General features: G+C 39.8%; 1 protein-coding gene across 4 annotated transcripts in view; it reads left to right on the top strand.

Annotated features, from left to right (window-relative positions):
• The window catches only part of TUBGCP3 (tubulin gamma complex associated protein 3), a 93,528-nt gene extending 77,200 nt beyond the window's left edge, over window positions 1–16,328 (top strand). For 3 of the 4 annotated variants that reach the window (XM_036297523.1, XM_036297519.1, XM_036297520.1), the window contains 3 exons: window positions 475–615; window positions 2,627–2,743; window positions 6,449–7,571. In XM_036297523.1, coding sequence (XP_036153416.1) covers window positions 475–615; window positions 2,627–2,743; window positions 6,449–6,607 — 417 coding nt within the window. In that variant the 3' untranslated portion in view covers window positions 6,608–7,571. Of the gene's footprint in view, window positions 1–474; window positions 616–2,626; window positions 2,744–6,448; window positions 7,572–16,192 lie in introns of those variants that run through there. The other variant, XM_036297521.1, reaches the window with a different exon arrangement.
• The last annotated feature ends 2,202 nt before the right edge of the window (window positions 16,329–18,530 follow it).

Below are 18,530 nucleotides of genomic sequence, written 5' to 3' on the forward strand. Positions count from 1 at the left end.
TACGTAAATGATTTTGTGCTGTAGGTCTCATTCTATCTCTTCTTCCGTGCTGCCCTAGGAGAAAGAATAACCCTTGAAGTATTTTCCATCCCTTTCCTTTCTGAACTGTAGAATAGTCCAGCTCCTAACTCAACCACTTACTAGTAATTTTGACACTCGGGTTAGCACTTCAAGTTTGTAAGGTTTTTGTGGGAATGGAGGTAATTTGCATAGAGAGCTTGGGGTATGTCATACTGGTGTTGCTATGATGATACAGAACTACTATGGGATTTTGCCAGGACCTGGTATGGTGCTGCTACATAGTAGGTGTTCAGTAAATGTTTGATAATGAATGAATGAACAACTAATGAGCATTTTGAGAATGTGAGTTGGTACCTTGTTTTATAGTATCTTATTACTAATTATCAATATTTTATTTGGAAAACTTAGTATGTTGGGGCTGTATTCATAAAAAAAAAAATGTCATCTCTTTAGGCACTTTTAAACCAGCTTAGAGCCGTGTTTGATCAAATCATTGAACTTCAGAATACTCAGGATGCGATATACAGAGCTGCCCTGGAAGAGCTGCAGAGACGGTTACAGTTTGAAGAGAAAAAGAAGCAGCGTGAAGCTGAGGTATGGTTTTTATACTAGTGGATTTATTAGTTTAAATAATGAACGTATTGCCATTATAATAACAAATAAAACAAATAGTTTTCATGCTGAAATGCTCCTAAAGCTGAGACTGTGCTCACATCCACATTTGGAGTCCTGAGGAAGAGCTGTTTTAAAGGAAGAGGTCACCATCACTACCATCATGCTTTAAGAAATAAAGGTGACAGTTTTCACAAGAATCACAAATCTCTTGCCACTTTTCATTAGTAAGTGTCGAGGTGCTGATATCTATATGTTGCTGCCGTATCAGAGTGGTACCTGACTCTGCATTGTTTTCTGTTTGAAGCTGTGGATTCATATATACTTATGGGAACCAAATTTCTATACATTGGCTCTTTTCAGTGACCTCACTAAAGTATTTTGTGTCCTCCATGACCTTGAATTATGAAGATTTATTGATCAAGTTTGGCTGTTTATGAGATTTTTTGTATTTGACATAATTTGTATAATCTTTTATTTTTTAAAGATGCTTATTCTTGGGTTGGTGACAGAATTATTTTGGTTAATATATCTTGATTAGTTTTATTTTGAGTATTTGTTGCCTTAAAATTAGTGATAGAGGATCATGTTTACCTTGAAAATTTTACAACTTTATAATTTTACACAAATTATTTCTTCTGGATATTTTAGAAACAGAGTAGTTGCTTCATTGTTTTTTTGCCAGGTGTGGTTGTCTGTGATTATGAAATGTCAGTGTTTGCATGCACTGAGAGCCACACCTAGACACCAGACAGACTGAAGTTCAACCCCAACTCCAAATCACGGGCTCTGTGCCTTGTGGTGACTTGACTGACTTCTCTAAGACATAGCTTCCTTTTTGTAAAATAGGAGTGAGTTACTTATTTACATGTGGTAATAATATGTCAATTATTTAGTGTTTAATAGTTATTCAGTAAATGCTAGCCACTACTGTGATGTTTAAAACTGCCCAGATGCTCCAGAGAATTTGCTCTTCTGGAAAATTACTAAACTATGTAAATCTACAAAAACCAGTCTTTAGGATTTTCATACTCTGATAATAGGATGGCTGCCAGTTGTGTGGGGAGTGACGATTCTCTCTCCAGACTGTTAACCATCAGTGCTGGAGTAGAACAAGATCTACATAATAAGATTTATTCAATGTATTTTATTCAGATATGCTTAGGGATGGATACAAGAGAAGATCTAAAAGCTGAGAATTTATTTAAATTCATTAGGCAAAGTAACTTATGAAGCAATCATTTAGACCTAAGGTCCAATGACGTTTTAAAGAGATTATGCAAGACGACTCATAACAAGATCTCAGAACCCTGTGATTGCTGAGAGTAATAAATCCTGAGTCTGATGGAAGCTGGTTCTGCCTGCTTCACTCTCAGCAAGGTCTAAGGCAGTGGTTCTCAACCTTCTGGCCCTTTAAATACAGTTCCTCATGTTGTGACCCAACCATAAAATTATTTTCGTTGCTACTTCATAACTGTAATATTGCTAACTATTATGAATTGTAATGTAAACATCTGATATGCAGGATGGTCTTAGGCGACCGCCAAAGGGGTCGTGACCCACAGGTTGAGAACTGCTGGTCTAAGGGGTGCCAGTCTTTGAACCATCTGGTTCCACTTTTATGTATATGCAAAGTGATGGAAAGATACAAGGCTGTTTATTACAGTATTGTTAGTAATAGCAAAAGATTTGTTTGTGACAAATTATCTAAATTGTTACATGTTCTAAAGTATAATACTGTAGTTATTTAAAACAATGAAGGAATTCTGTATTTGCTCATATGTATTGATATATTTCCAAGGTACATTATTAATTGGGGATAAAGTAAGCAAAAGAATAATTTGGCATCAGAAAATTATTATAGAAGTTTTTAGTAGTACAGAGGGACGTAGAAAGCACCCCCCCACCCCACTCCTGACATTTCTTCTCAGCCCTACACTAACAATATCTTCCATCTAGATTTCAATTTAATTTGGTACTTCTGACTCTTCAGGGTCAGTGGGGAGTGACAGCAGCAGAGGAAGAGGAGGAGAACAAGAGGATTCAAGAATTTCAAGAGTCTATACCAAAAATGTGTTCCCAGTTGCGAATATTGACGCATTTCTACCAGGTACATATTAGAGCAGTGATGGCGAACCTATGACACGCATGTCAGAGGTGACACATGAACTCATTTTTTTGGTTGATTTTTCTTTGTTAAATGGCATTTAAGTATATAAAATAAATATCAGAAATATAAATCTTTGTTTTACTATGGTTGCAAATATAAAAAAATTTCTATATGTGACACGGCACCAGAGTTAAGTCAGGGTTTTTCAAAATGCTGACACGCCGAGCTCAAAAGGTTCGCCATCACTGTATTAGAGTAACAAAATGCTGTCCAAATCACATTGCTCATTTTCTGTAATGGACAGTTGGCTGTCAAAATGACTAGGAAGGAATTATTTCAATCAATGTAGTAGTGAGTAGCACCCACAGTGGTTCCCAACCTTGGCTGTGACCTTTGGTGCAGCCAGGTCTGAGAACCCCTGTCTGGGTGGTTCTAGTGTTATCAGTGTCGGGGGGCAGGAAAGGGTGGCTGCTCTGAGAAGACCAGCATGCATCTCTGCAGCTCAGACCTGGAGAGAAGTGCACAGGGAGGTACATCAGGATCGTAAGTGCAAGGAGCTGCCAGGCAGCCAGGGGGCTGAGCTCAGGGAGAACAGGTCTGAAGTTGCTGATGAGGGAAGCTGGTCTACAGAGTCCATATTTCTATTTTGTGGGTTTGGTTTCTAATTTCATCTGTTTTTCAGTGTGATTTTCATGTTGAAAATACAGAGGAAAAGATTTTCATGAAGAATTTTTCCATTTGGTTGCTAATAACTAATTAGAAAGGCAAATCAAACTTTTAAAAATTACATTTTTGTGTGCTATGATAGTCATGTGGTTCAAAACTTAAAATGAAGCATCACCACATTGTACCATAGGCATATAGTGTGCTTCCTGCGATCTTCATAGCTTTGAGTTTTATATTTTTCTTGAGTATATCTAAGGGGAAAATGTGTCCCTTTTGCAAGTGCTCTTACTCTGGCGTTAGCCTACTATTGCATTTTGTTGGAAACATGTTTCATAAGTGGTAGTAATGACTGGTTTATGTTCATACAGACATTTTTGTTGGGTAGTGTTTTGATAATTAAATGCTTTCTTTACCCAGTGTATTGTACATATAGTATGTATTCATGGTTCTTAAAAATGGATTCCTAATTATTAGTTCTACTAGAGGCCTGTTGCATGAAGAGATTCGTGCAATAGGCCTTCCCTTCTCCTGGCTGCTGGCACCGGTTTTCCTCCGGCACCCGGGACCCAGGCCTTTGCTCCGGCTGGAGCCGCCTTCCGTCTTCCGTCTTCGTGGCTCCAGCCCACCTTCAGTCTTCACTCTGCCGCTTGGAGCCTACGTATGCAAATTAACTGCCATCTTTGTTGGCAGTTAATTTGCATATCACGCTGATTAGCCAGTGGGAGGTGTAGCGAAGGTACGGTCAATTACCCTGTTTGTCTATTAGTAGGTAGGATACTATTAATTGAGAGAGTTGTACAGTTGCAAAGGAGTAGTATATAACTTAAAAATGTGTCCATGTGCTCATTTCTAAAAGGGACAGTGATGGTTACACATTTTCCTGATAGAGTTTGTACATTTTTAAAAAAAGTAATCTTCATCAGTATAATCCCTAGTGTTACCCCTATTACAGACTTAATCTCTGTAAATCATTACCATTCACATGATTGCTTTTCTTTATCAGAAAAAAAGTCCTTTTCTTTTCTCTTTGTATAGGTATGAAATGGTAGGGCATTAACAGTCATTATGAATAAACTGCTTATGAATAAACATGCAGAGCCTCAAACCTGTAGAAAGAAATATTCCTCAGGATCCCTTTAGTGACCTTCACACACCATCATAATTCATCACTCAACAAGAAATCACTGTATATTGTTAAGATTTTTATTTTTCACTTACAGTGGACATACAATATTATGTTGTTAATTTCAGGTGTACAATATAGTGATTAGACATTTATTATCCTATCTAATAAAAGCCTAATATGCTAAGTGTCTGGTCGTCTGGTCATCTGTTCAAACAATTAAAGTGTAATATGCTAATGATATGCTAAGGCCGCTCAACTGCTTGCTATGACGTGCACTGACTACCAGGGGGCAGACAATCAACAGGTCGCCCAGTCACTATGATGTGCACTGACCACCAGGGGGCAGACAGTCGACCAGTAGCTATGATGTGCACTGACCACCAGGGGACAGACACTCCGACCAGGAGGTTAGCTTGCTGCTGGGGTCCGGCTGATCAGGACTGAGCGAGAGGGGCCAATCACTTCCTAGGGCCCTCCTGCGGCCCCTCCCTGGTGGCCAGCCTATCGCATCTCTTCCAGGCCCTGATCATGCACTGATAGGTTCCCTCGGCCTGACCTGTGCCCTCTCGCAATCCGGGACCCCTCAGGGGATGTCAGAGAGCCGGTTTCGGCCTGATCCCACAGGCTAGGCCAAGGGACCCCACTGGTGCACAAATTCGGGCACTGGGCCTCTAGTTTTTTAATTATATACTTTTAAAAATACTTTTTTATTGATTTTAGAGGTAGGAAGGGAGAAGGAGAAAGGGAAACATCAATGATGAGAGAGAATTAGTGATTGGCTGCCTCCTACATGCCCCCTACTGGCAATCGAGCCACAACCCGGGCATATATCCTGACATCCTGACAGGGAATCAAACCATGATCTCCTGGTTCATAGGTCGACACTCAACCACTAAGCCACACCAGCTGGACAGACGTTTTTATATTTTTAGCAGTATAATCCCTTAAGAACTTTCTTGTAAGTCTTCAGTCATCTAAAAAGACAAAGTGATATTCACACACATGCACACTATATGCTTGTTCAAATATAAAATTACTTTGCATAATATATATGAGTCTCCACACATATAGCTCTCCAGAAGCAAGGAGAGGGAAAGTGGCAGCTGTTAGAGTTTAGGAAGGATTGACAAGTATGGGGGTGTTTCAGTGACTTTTTCTCTGCAGACAAGTACTTTCCCAAACCTGAAAGTATGGAGACAAAACAGCACATACCTTGATAAATAAATGTCTGCTAGCTGTGCCACACGTTGTGCAACTTGATGGGTGGAGTTTGTACTTATTAAGTAACTCCTTCAACCCTAGTAGAAGCAGCGGGTCAGTTTGTTGTATTTAAGTCTGAGTAAACTCTGACATACATTGTCTTTACTGAGCCGCCTTGGAAAGGAGGTGATACAGCCACATTCTGCCCTACCCTTTAGGATGGAACCCTAAAAATATGGTTGAGAGCATGTATCCATTTTTTATATTCTCAATTTGTTTTCTCAGCAGGGCTTTGTGATTAAATGCTCTTACTAGTATAACTCATATGAAAGATGAAAAGTTTAACACTAAGTTTTTAAGGTAAAAAGAATAGGATGTTTTAACATCATTTGCTTTGCTCTTTTGATTGTTCTTGTAGAACTTGGGGCAAAATGGAAAAATCTGTTGGTTAGTTCTTTTAGATAAAATTTATTGGTTGCTAATTTGTATTTGTAAAATGGACATCTCTTCCTAATGTGGGTGCCATTAGGTGGGTAAACCGCAAGGTTCTGGAGCAATTCCCATTACTCAGGACACTTGCCATCGTGGTGTTTATGTTTGGAAGGAAAAATTGACCCCATGTGGGAATACATTGGGGGGTGCGGAGGCGGGGGCGTGTTTTGTGGATAGTTCCTTTCTGAAAAGAATATTTTACTCTTTTTGTTTCTTTTTAGGGGATTGTGCAGCAGTTTTTGGTGTTGCTGATGACCAGTTCTGATGAAAGTCTGCGGTTTCTTAGCTTCAGGTTGGACTTTAATGAGCATTATAAAGCCAGAGAGCCAAGACTTCGCGTGTCCCTGGGCACCAGGGGGCGGCGCAGTTCCCACACCTGACTGTTTCCTACCGGGTTAGGGAGCTGCAAATGCTATTAACTGCATTATTTGACATTAATATTCACATTTAAATTCTCAAGGCAACTGGCATGCTGCGGGCACCCACCATTTCTGCCCACAAATTCTTCAGTGTTTTAAAGGCATGGCATCTGGTAGAATCAAAGTCATGTTTTTTATACAATGGAGTTGAAGATGTTTGTAATAGCACTAAATTAAATAGGCTGGTTTGCACTATTCACATTTATTTTTTAAAGTCTTCATACTTCAAGGATACCACACTTTGTTGAGGCTTCTTAAGCTCTTCATGATATAATTTATATTTGTCACTTTTTAAAAAGGTCACAGTTTCTTTTAGAGAACATTAGGGCAATGGATATAATCAGTTAAGATGGTAATGTCATTGGTATTTTTTTAACATCCTCTTTAGAGGCAATTTTTGTTAATATAATCAAATTAAATCTAAACAAAATGTCCCTACTAAGAAAATATATAGAGCATTTTATTTTGTTTCTTAGTGTTGTAAAATATTAACCTCTGTAAGAACCTTTATATCTTAGTGCATTTACATGTTTATTCTTTACAAAGTTTACATTTTTTATATTTAATTTGCGCTTTCGGATGACTGCTAAAATAGTGTAGAACAAAGTAAGAGTGATGTGGAACAAAAACATCCTTAAACCTAGATTTTTTGAAACCATTGGCTGAAGTGTAAATATGGATGACTAGAAGGTTAATGAAGTATTTTATTTTCAAAATTCTGATAAGCATTGGGAAGAAATTGACTTGAATAATGAAGGTTTCCTTTTTCCTTGCCTATTTTTTCATTGTAAATATTTATATACTACTGATCAGATGTTGGAGGGAAATGTTTTTGTAAAAATGTCATATTAAGTCACATAAATCTGCCTTTATTATGTTGCATAAGTGAAAACTTAGAAAATTAAAAGCAATTATCTTTCACACATATTGGTTCTTTCTTGAGGAGTCTATGGGACACAGTCCACTTGCCAAGTTTTGGGGGCAGGGATTGACAGAGTTCGATTTGATTGCTTCAGTATATGAATTATTTTGTCAGCAAAACTAACAAATTAGACAATGTGTAAGTTTCAGTGTAGAGTCAAAGGGAATATTACCCACCCAGTATTTACATGATATAGGTGACCTTTCATAGCTGTGAGTTCTGCATCTGCAGGTTCAACAAATCACAGATCAAAAATATCAAAAATAAAAAAAGTCATGCTGTTGCTGATGTGTAGTTAGGCCTCCATGGTTGTGTCTGCACTGAACATGTACAGATTTTTCTTGTCATTCCCTACACAATACAGTATAAGTTATTTACATAACATTTATGTTAGGTATTCTAAGTAATCTAGAGCTGATTAAAAGTGTACAGGGAATGTGCGTAGATATATGCAAATATTACGCCATTTTATGTATGCAACTTAAGCGTCCTCGGATTTGGGTATGAGTGTGGGGTCTAGAACCAATCTCCCACAGATACTGGGGATGACTATATACCCTTTTAGTTATCTGATATCCGCATCTGATTCCTGTGGAGTCCTGGCTATTTAGAAAGGAATCCGTGGTGAAGGTCAGAACTTCTTAGGATATACATTTTATTTAGTTAAGAAATTCGTAAAAGCAGAAACTTGAAGCAGCTTTCCCGATGCAAAGCTTCTCAGAAATGGAATGTGTACTACAGTCTTCAAGAGAAATTGCCCAAAGTGTTTTGACCGTGGAGCTTGCTTGTATTTGAAGTTTTTTTCAGAGATTAATTCTCAGTAGAAACCATTCTAGACAATTCTACTTTGGGGATTAAAACTCCATCTGAACTTAGGGGCCATCAAGCAATCAGGCCAGATTTGTGGGTTATACAGGAGCTTCTGAGAAGGGGACCCCCTCTGTGGAACCAGGACAGTCCTGGCAGGGCCAGGATGCAGGTCTCACTCAGAACAGAACTGTGGGTCTGGGAGATGGAGATGTGGACACAGAGGTCAGGGCAGTCCAGGGATGATGGTGACATGAGGCTTTGGAAGAACTCATTGCAGACTCACTGGAGAAGTCACTAATGGACAGGCAGGCCTGTCACAGAGCAGGGTCCCATCATCCAGAATCAGCAAAGGGTTTGGTGAGTGGGAGATGTGAAGACCCACCACAGTGGGTGAAGCAGCCCTGGAGGGTCACTTCATCCAAAGAAAGGTAATCATTCTTACCTTTCAGGGTTGTAAAGATTACTAGGTGTACTGGTTAATTACGCGGATTTTGTAATCAAAGAAAACACGATAATTTCAAGAGAAACATCAAAAGTGCTTTATTCAAAGTAATGTCCATCGCTAGCTACACATCTTTAGGTAATTTGTGGATACCGTCCCAATAGAACTTTTCTTGTTTTGAGGCAAACAATTCAGAGACCCAAGTGCTTTATTCAAAGTAATGTCCATCGCTAGCTACACATCTTTAGGTAATTTGTGGATACCGTCCCAATAGAACTTTTCTTGTTTTGAGGCAAACAATTCAGAGACCCAATTCATACATTTTGAAGTGCTGCTCAGAAAGTGCGTGTGCCATCCATCAGAACAAGTGGTAATCTGAAGGCGCAAGGTCTAGTGAATACGGCGGGTGGGTTAATACTTCCCAGGCAAGATCTTTTAATGTGTCTTTAACTGGTTTTAAAGTGTGTGATGGTGGTGCGTTATCATGAAGGGAAAATTACTGTGCTGTGTCTTCTGGCACATTCTGGTTGTTTCATGTTCAAAGCATGGTTCAAATTATTTGTTGTTGGTAACGATCAATATTAACGGTTTCACCTGGTTTTAGAAGCTCATACCTTCTAACACCACACCTTCCTGATCCCACCAAATGCAGAGCATTGTCTTCTTTCCGAAGCGATTTGGCCTTGCAGTCGATGTTGATGGTTGACCTCGATCAACCCATGATTTTGTGCATTTGGGATTCTCAATATAAATCCACTTTTCATCACCAGTCACAATTCGATGCAAAAAAGACTTTTGTGCCGTTGAAGCAACATTTTACTGATGACTTTTCAGTTTTCCATTTGTCTTTCGTTCAGTTGATGTGGCACTTATTTTCCTTCCTTTAAAACAGCAGTTCTCAACCTGTGGGTCGCTACCCCTTTGGGGGTCGAACGACCCTTTCACCGGGGTCACCTAACACCATCGGAAAACACATATATAATTACATATTGTTTTTGTGATTAATCACTATGCTTTAATTATGTTCAATTTGTAACAATGAATTTGGGGGTCACCCCAACATGAGGAACTGTATTAAAGGGTCGCGGCATTAGGAAGGTTGAGAACCACTGCTTTAAAATCTTTCCCATTGCTTGTAAATGATCAGAAATTGTTTGCTGAGCAACAGTCTTTCTGCAAGTTGTTTTTGAGTTTGACATGCATCTTCATCCAGTAATGCTTGTAATTGTTGGTCTTCAAACTTTTTCGGTTGACCTGAACGTTCTTTGTCTTTCACATTGAAATCATCACTTTTAAAGTGTTTAAACCAGTGTTCACAAGTATCTTGAGATGGAGCATGTTTACCATAAGCTTCCCGAAGTATACAATAGCTTTCAGCAGCACTTTTCTTCAAAATAAAGTAGTGAATTAAACCTTCCTGCAAATGCACTTTTTTGGGCACGAAATTTGATATTTTTAAGTGTAAAAATATCTATGATGTTAACACCTTCAGAAAATTTGACATATGAAGTTTTGAAGCTTAGCAATACAAAATATCATACATATCAACTCGCATATATATCAACATATGTGTAACTCCATCTATTGAAAAAAATTCGCATTATTAACTGGTACACCTAGTAGAGCTAATGCACGCATAGGGTCTGGCTCATGATTGTACACCATAAGCGTATGTAGACGTAAGCGGTGGACCTTCCCCACACGCCACGTGCGTCTATTAAAAAAATATGTTTTCCCTAAGTGGCAGCCCTGACCAACTTTAAAATCATTTTTGTTGAGAATTTTCAGCTGAAAATATTCGAGAACACCTGAATTGTGAGTAATATATTAATTTTTATAATACTCATTGCAAATTGATTTTTTTAATTAAATTCAAAATATTGTGACGTGGGGGATGGTTTCTGTCTTGGACACGTGGCAGTTAACTGGATAAATGGTGCTCTTATGGTCTGGTAGAGTGAAGGCTCTTGTCCTGGGCAGCTCAGGTAAGCTTCAGCCTAGATTTTCTGTCATGGAGGATGCCTCTTGCCCAGGAAGTTCAGTTACTGTGGCCGAGGGCACAGTTATCCTCAGGGTGGAAGGACTTGCCTCTCTCATGTCCTGCTGCGTTAATAGGTGTGGCTGAAGAGGGGAGTAGGCCTTCCTTTTCTCCTCGAGTATCCACACCAGGAGAATTCATGGCGTTGTGATTTCCCTATTCCTTTGGAGAATGTGTCCTCCAGACTTGAACATACAGACAGAAGGGTACAGCCAACTTGAAAATGCCACTTATTAGGAAAAGAGCATTTCATCAAATAGCCATAGTCACATTCCAACCGAATCAGGAGGCACAAAGTCTATGTAAAAGGTCAGGTGTTGCCAGAAACTGCCCCACCTGTGGGCCGTGTGGACAGCTGAAGCTGTGGGCTGGGCTGTGGGCCACGGTGAACACGGGCTGCTTGTGGCTGTAGCTACAAGTAGCGTTGAGAGGCCTCCTATCCCGGTCTTCCCAGAAGAGTGCTGTAGACCTGAGGGTGGCTGGCCGCCCAGGTGAGCAAGAGGAACAGATTTATGAGTCCAGGATTTTAGGGGAGAGGCTAGGGCTAGAGATACTCGTTTGGGAATCATCAGCATAGGTAGTATTTGAAGGCATGGGATTCAATGAGATTGACCCTGAAGAAACTACAGAGAAGAGGATTCAGGACCAGGTTTGAAGTTCCTCCAACATTTAGAGGCTGAGCAGGCATGTGGTGTCACAGGTGACCAAGAGAACAGTGTTGCAAGAAATCAATGGTCAACTCTTTAGCTTGCTGAAAGCCAGAGTTCGATTATGATAAGAGAACTGATCATTGCATTTGGTGAGAAGATGATTTTGACAAGAGCTATTTCATTGGGGTTCTAGTTGGTAAGTTTTATTGGTGTTTTGTTTTTTTATTTTTTAAAGAAACAACTTTGGGTTCCATGGATATTTCCTACATAATTAAATTTTGAATGTATTTAAGACATGTAGAGTTGAAAGATTAAATATAAAGCCAGAAGCCATCCAATGTTCTACCTGCTGGTATGAAATGTAGAATATGACCAGTAACCTAGAGCTCCCTTTTGACTCTTCCTGATTCTATTTCCTGCTCCCTCTGTGCAGGTAAGTCACCTGGCTTTTGTGGCGTCACTCTCTTGCTTAAAAAAAAAAAATTATCACCTATGTATGCACTCCTAACAATAGATTATTAGTGAAATATTTATTTCAACATTTTATATGGGGATCCTGTTGATCCTTATAATTTAAGTGTGTTAATAACTAACTGATAGATAGCTCCAGCTGTAACTGAAGTTCACTCATTGCTGTTAACTACAGGCACACCTCCTTTATTGTGCTTTGCTTTATTGCACTCAACTGATACTGCGTTTTTCACAAATTGAAGGTAAGACCCTCACCAGCAAAAAAGATTATGACTTGCTGAAGGCTCAGATGCTGGTTAGCATTTTTTGGCAAAGTATTTTTTAAGGTATGTACATTGTTTTATTAGACATAAGGCCATTGCACACTTAATAGACTACAGTATAAACAACTTTTACATGCAGTAGGAAATAAAAAAAAATTCATGTGACTCGCTTTATTACACTGTTTGCTTAATTGTGGTTGTTCTGGAAACGAACCCGCAATATCTTTGAGGTATGCCTGTATCAAATGTTTTTATCATACCACATTTTACTCAGCCAATCTATATTAATGGATGTTTGGATTATTTGCAATTTTTAGTTATTACAAACAATGCTGATGTGAACATTCTTGAATATGTTTCTTTGGGCTCATATGCAGGAGTTTTTCTAGCGTAAATACCAGGAGTGGAGTTGCTAGGTCATAGGATAACTTCAACTTTACTGCATAGTGCCAAACTACTTTACAAAATGTGCCAAATGTCATTCCTACCCCTAGTGCTTGAAAGTTCTTGCACAGTGTCCTGGAACACTTGGCATTGCCAAAGGTTGGCCAAATCTGGCTGCTATATGATGGTATGTTGTGGCTTTAATTTATATTTATTAAATATTGATGAGGTTGGATATTTTTAAATATTTTACTGGTTATTTGAATATTCTCATTTTTTGATTACGGTTTCTATCTTTTGTACTTTTTGAAGGGTTCTTTGCCATCTTGTTACTGGTTTGTAAGAGTTCTTTATATGTCTGGGAGACTGTTTTGTGAGCTTCTTTGCAAGTCAGTGAGGCCTGAGTGTGGCCCATCTGGGCTAGGTCAGTTTCACTGGGAGCCTGCACCCTGGCTCTGGGATCTAAGAACCTGTTGGATCAATGCCCATAACTACGGTTCTGAAGACCTCTAAGGTCACCTGGCAGGTGTGTCCCTTGGGGCCCTAGCCTCACCTGAGACCTTTGCCCCATGGTTTCCCAGCATGCTTGCCTCACCCTTGTTTTGTTGTAGCGGTCTCTCGGCAGGAGGGACTGTTATCATAATAGTCACAGCACCTGATGCTCACCAGGTACCTCCTACAGTTTACCTTTACCTGCACAGCCACCCAGCAGGGTGTTTTTGGGCCTGTGTAATTTGAGGAGATCCAGGTCCAGGAGGAAAAGTGGCCTGAGGTCACCTGGCCCAGTGAGGGCAGGCCACCAAAGCCTGTTTGGCCCTACACCAGCCATTAAGGCCAGCCTCAATGGGGCTGTTCCTCCCACCAGCCCAGCTCCTCCCACCATGCTGGCAGGCTGCCTGGAGGAGGTGTTAGGAAGGCACTGCCACTCCAGCCTCCTCCTGCTTTGCTGGGGAAGAGAGTAGGGGTTCAGCACCCTGGGCCACCCAGCCTAGCCTCTGCCCTGTTCAGAAGCACATCTCCAAGCTCAGTGAGGGTGGTGCGGGCTCTAGGAGGAGAGGAAGGAGAGTGGCGTGAATTGTACATGTCTCTTTGCACTCTGGAAATACACCTCTGCTTTCCAGAAAATTGAGTCAAATGGTATGGAAATTTGGCTAAGTGATTATAGATATTGTTTTGTAGACATGTTACCAGGTGTCTCTTCAAGAAGAGAAATAAATTTGTATTTATCTGCCTTTATTACGGGCTTAAGATTTTAATAAAAATGCTGCAAGGGAATATCACAAAGCAACTTGCCTGGGGCAGAGATGAATGTTGCTGACAAAAGTTTCAGACTGTCTTGTCTCATGTGAGGTTTCCATTGCTAATCTGACCCTGTCACCCCGAGGGACACTGGAGAGACTGATAGCCTGCATTTTTCCCCAACAGGTGATGCAGGACCCAGCCCCCCCAATGGAACACCCTGCTCCTTCTAGTCTGGAACTTGTATTATTTTTCAACTTAAAAAAAAAAAAATGGAAGGCATACTTTATTATTATTTAAAATACAGAGGGATGCTGGTGATGTGACGCAGTCTGTTAGGACACAAGTCATACACTGTCATGAGTTGTCCCAAGAGAAAAGAGGTGTGGGGGCCAGGGAGGGTTCCATGACTCTTGGAGGGACAGTGGCTGCTCTTTGATGTGCTTTCATTTTTTGAAGAATGTTTTAGCTAAGTATAGAAATCTAGGTTGACACGTTCATCACTGAACATCATGTTTCCTCATCTTCTGTCCTCCTTTATTTCAGATAAGAAGTCAGTGGTTATTTTTATCTTTGTTCTCCTATATATACTATGTTTTTTGGTGTGTGTCAGGGGAGGGAGCTGTTTCCAGATTTACTCTTTATCTCTGATTTTTAACAGTTTGATTGATGTGCCTTGGAGGGTTTTCTTTGTATTTTTCCTACTTTGGGTTTACAAGCTTCTTGGATTCAGGTTCTCTATTATTTTGTCATTATTTCTTCAGACATTTTTATTATGCTCCAATTTCTCTCTTACTGGAATTCCAGTTACATTACATGTATGTTGGGCTGTTAATATTTACCCAGAAGTCTTAGAATCTCCAACCTCTGTCCCTACTCTATTTTCCCCTTATGCTTCTGCTTGGATAATTTCTATTCACATGTCTTCAAGTTCACGGATTGTTTGCTCTGTTGCTTCCAGTCTGCAAATAAGCCCAGAAGGAGGGTTCTTCTCTGATATCATATTTTTTATTTCTAGCATTTCTATTTGGTTCTGTTCATGGATAATATCCTCCTGTTTTTCTAGTTGTTGTTTTTTTTTTTAACATATTTGTCATAAAGTTTTTCTCTGAAATTCCAATATCTGATTCATTTTCTTGTTTGGTTCTATGGACTATTTTTTCTCCTGTTGGTGGGGTAATATTCTTGCTTTTTGATGTGTCTTGTAAATTTTTATTGACTTCCACAGTCATTTTTTCTGTGTAAAAGAACAGTAGACATTAAAAATGATAAATATGTAAGGTGATGGATGTGTAAGTGAACTAGATGGGGGAATTCTTTCATGATGCTTATATGTATCAAGTGATTACAATGTACGCTTTAAATATCCTATACTTTCATTGTCAATTATACCTCAATAAAGCGGAAAAAATAAAATAATTGTAGAAACGGGAGTAAATGATATTCTCACCGTGTACAGGGCCTTTTCCTCTCTCAGTCTGTGTTGCAGTGGGTTGAGTCAACTTACTCTGTAGTTGAGCTAGATTTGGGCTTCCTGGTTAATTTAGTTAGATTCAGTCTACAGAGGCTTACAGTTATCTGAGGGCTAGGTCAGAGCTTTCTCCTTCATCGAAGTGGCTGTGGGGTTAATCTCAGTTCTGCTGCCTTATCCTCAGATTTTATCTTGTTCCTGTACCTACCTGTACCTTCACCTGCCCCTGCACTGGGGAGCTGCCAATCTCCCCTTCCCCCCCATAGAAAATGCCTCTACTTTGTACTCAGGACAGGGTGTTTGCTCCCTGCCCTCAGACCTCAGCAGGCCCCACATGGCTGCACCTGAGGGCTGGGGGTCCCTCAGCTCTCCTGCCCCTAAAGAAGGTGCGGGGGTCCTCACGATTTTATGGCCTCTGCTGCTACACTCTCAATCTCAGCAGGCCATTGTTCCTGTCTGGGGGCAACCTCTTTGCTAGCTGTCCTGCGCTTTCCTAATCTTCCTCCCATCACAGATCGCTGGAGCAGGGGCTGCAGGTTCTCCTTGCGTCCTGGACACACAGGTGCTATGGACTCTCGTCCCACCCCCACACGGCCTTTACACATTGTCTCCTTCTTTTGCTTGGAGGTTTCCACCCCACTGCTCCACCGAGGGCAACATCTGCGTGGGCACCCCTTGCCTATGACTGTGTAGAGGATCTGGGTTGTTCTCACTTCCAGGTGGGAGTAACATTTCTGCGTGGCCTTCCGCAGTCTGAGTGGAAGCAAAGGTGTCAATTTAGTATTGTAGCTCGTGAAATATTTATACTTTGTAAGGAGATGGGAAGTGACCCTGAAACTCTTTTTGTAACACACAGATTTGCCAGTTACCTCAGGGCCAAGCACTAAAGAGATGCCAAGGTTTTCTAAGAGATTAGTTTTACAAAATGTGTGGATCTTCTCTGTGAGAAGAAATGGCCTTCAATAGTATGCTACTGAGCAGATCTTTTCAACAGTGTTAAGACAGTCAGCCCCTTGCAAGGTAAAACCTCACTAATAATTTTTAAATTTATATTTTTATTCACTAATGATATTTTGACATTGAGTGAGGAAGCAGCTACCTTTCCAAAGGAATGTGTCTGAAGAAAAAACATTTCACAAATGAATGTTCAGAAATGTTATTTTATTATGCAGTTTTGTTGCTAAGAATGATGTGTCATTTATTTTTAAAAAAAGAAGTTTGACTTAAAAATTAACTTGGAAATATAGTTTTTAAATACTCCATGCAGCCTAGCTGGCATGGCTCAGTGGTTGAGCGTCGACCTATGAACCAGGAAGTCACTGTTCGATTTCCAGTCAGGGCACATGCCCAGGCTGTAGGCTTGATCCCCAGTATGGGGTGTGCAGGAGGCAGCCAATCAATGATTCCCATCATTGATATTCTATCTCTTTCTCTCCCTCTGCCTTCCTCTCTGAAATTAATAAAAATATGCTAAAAAAAAACAAACAAAAAAACAAAACTCCACGCAAAGGGTTTCAGTTGGTTAGACCAGTGGTCGGCAAACTCATTAGTGAACAGAGCCAAATATCAACAGTACAACGATTGAAATTTCTTTTGAGAGCCAAAGTTTTTAAACTTAAACTATATAGGTGGGTACATTGTTATTAACTTAATTAGGGTACTCCTAAGGCTTAGGAAGAGCCACACTCAAGGGGCCAAAGAGCTGCATGTGGCTCGCGAGCCACAGTTTGCCGACCACGGGGTTAGACCATTTGTTAAAATTCTTCAAATTCAACACAGTTTAATGAGTCTGGAGCAAAAACTGATTTTCTCATGAGTATAGAAATTTGCTGCCTCCATTGAGACAGAATGCAGAGTTGGTCAATGGGGTTGAATACAGGCAGTCCTCGGGTTAACGTCAGAGTCGATGTACGTCGTTTCATGGTTATGTCGCCATCTCCCATTTATTTATAAAAAAAAAAGTTCTGTCATTTCAACGTCTGCACATATGTGCTTTATGCTTTTTATTATTTATTTACCACAAGTAAAGGTCAGGAATTGTTTTTTAATTTTTTTTTTACTGTTTCACTTCATTCCTGCTGTGTGTGTGCTCCATGTGAGTGATGTAGGTAGGTGCTTATGTAGGTGGGTTCCGACTTATGGCGAAAATCGCGTTACGTCGCACTGTAGGAACAGATCTCTGACATAACCCGAGGACCTACTGTAATGTGCAACATGGATTAGAAGTGCAGCCAATTAGGCACTTCTTCATTGAGTCCGTGTATCCTCATGAGGATTCTTTTTTTCAGACATGTAGTCATTGAAACAATTGAAATATCATGTCAAATGGTTGTACAGCAAAGTGCCAAGCCTAATATTCCATAACTAAGGAAGTATATTTAAACATAGGACTCCCTGAAACCATTATTATTTATACCATGTGTTAGCAGAAGCAAAGAAGTTGACTGATAAATTTAAAATTATTTAAAAATATTTCATTCTATATCATTCTTCTAAAAGTTCTATGTCTGTATCAAATTTTTGTTTTATATGCACAATGTACTAATACTTCTTGTATATATATATATAATTTGTAAATAACTGTACTGGCTTGTGGGAATTCATGCTTGAATTTTTATATACTAGTTCTAATTTTAAAAAGATTACTATTTTAGTGCACTCTCAAAGAACACTGGTGTAGTTAGGATTTGGGGAGATGTTGCAGATAATTTCTTTAAAAAAAAATCTTTTTAGTTCAGTTGCAGTGGTTCAGAGTTTGAGCATCAGCCTGTGAACCAGGAGGTCACGGTTCAATTCCCTGTCAGGGCATATGTCTGAGTTGTGAGCTCGACTCTCAGTAGGGGGCGTGCAGGAGGCAACCAATCAATGATTCTCTCATTATTGATGTTTCTATCTCTCTCTCCCTCTCCCTTCCTCTCTGAAATCAATAAAAATATTTTATTTATGCCCACAACCCAGGCATGTGCCCTGACCGGGAATCAAACCATGACCTCCTGGTTCATAGGTCGACGCTCAAACTCTGAGCCATACTGGCCAGGCACAGATAATTTCTTAATAACAAAGTGTCAAAGGTAGCATGTGATTCATTTTCTTTTTCTTTTTTAAAAATATATTTCTTTATTGATTTCAGAGAGGAAGGGAGGAGAGAGAGATAGAAACATCAATGATGAGAGAGAATCATTTATCGGCTGCCT

Source organism: Myotis myotis, unplaced genomic scaffold, assembly GCF_014108235.1.
Source record: "Myotis myotis isolate mMyoMyo1 unplaced genomic scaffold, mMyoMyo1.p scaffold_m19_p_3, whole genome shotgun sequence".
Lineage (NCBI taxonomy): Eukaryota > Metazoa > Chordata > Mammalia > Chiroptera > Vespertilionidae > Myotis > Myotis myotis.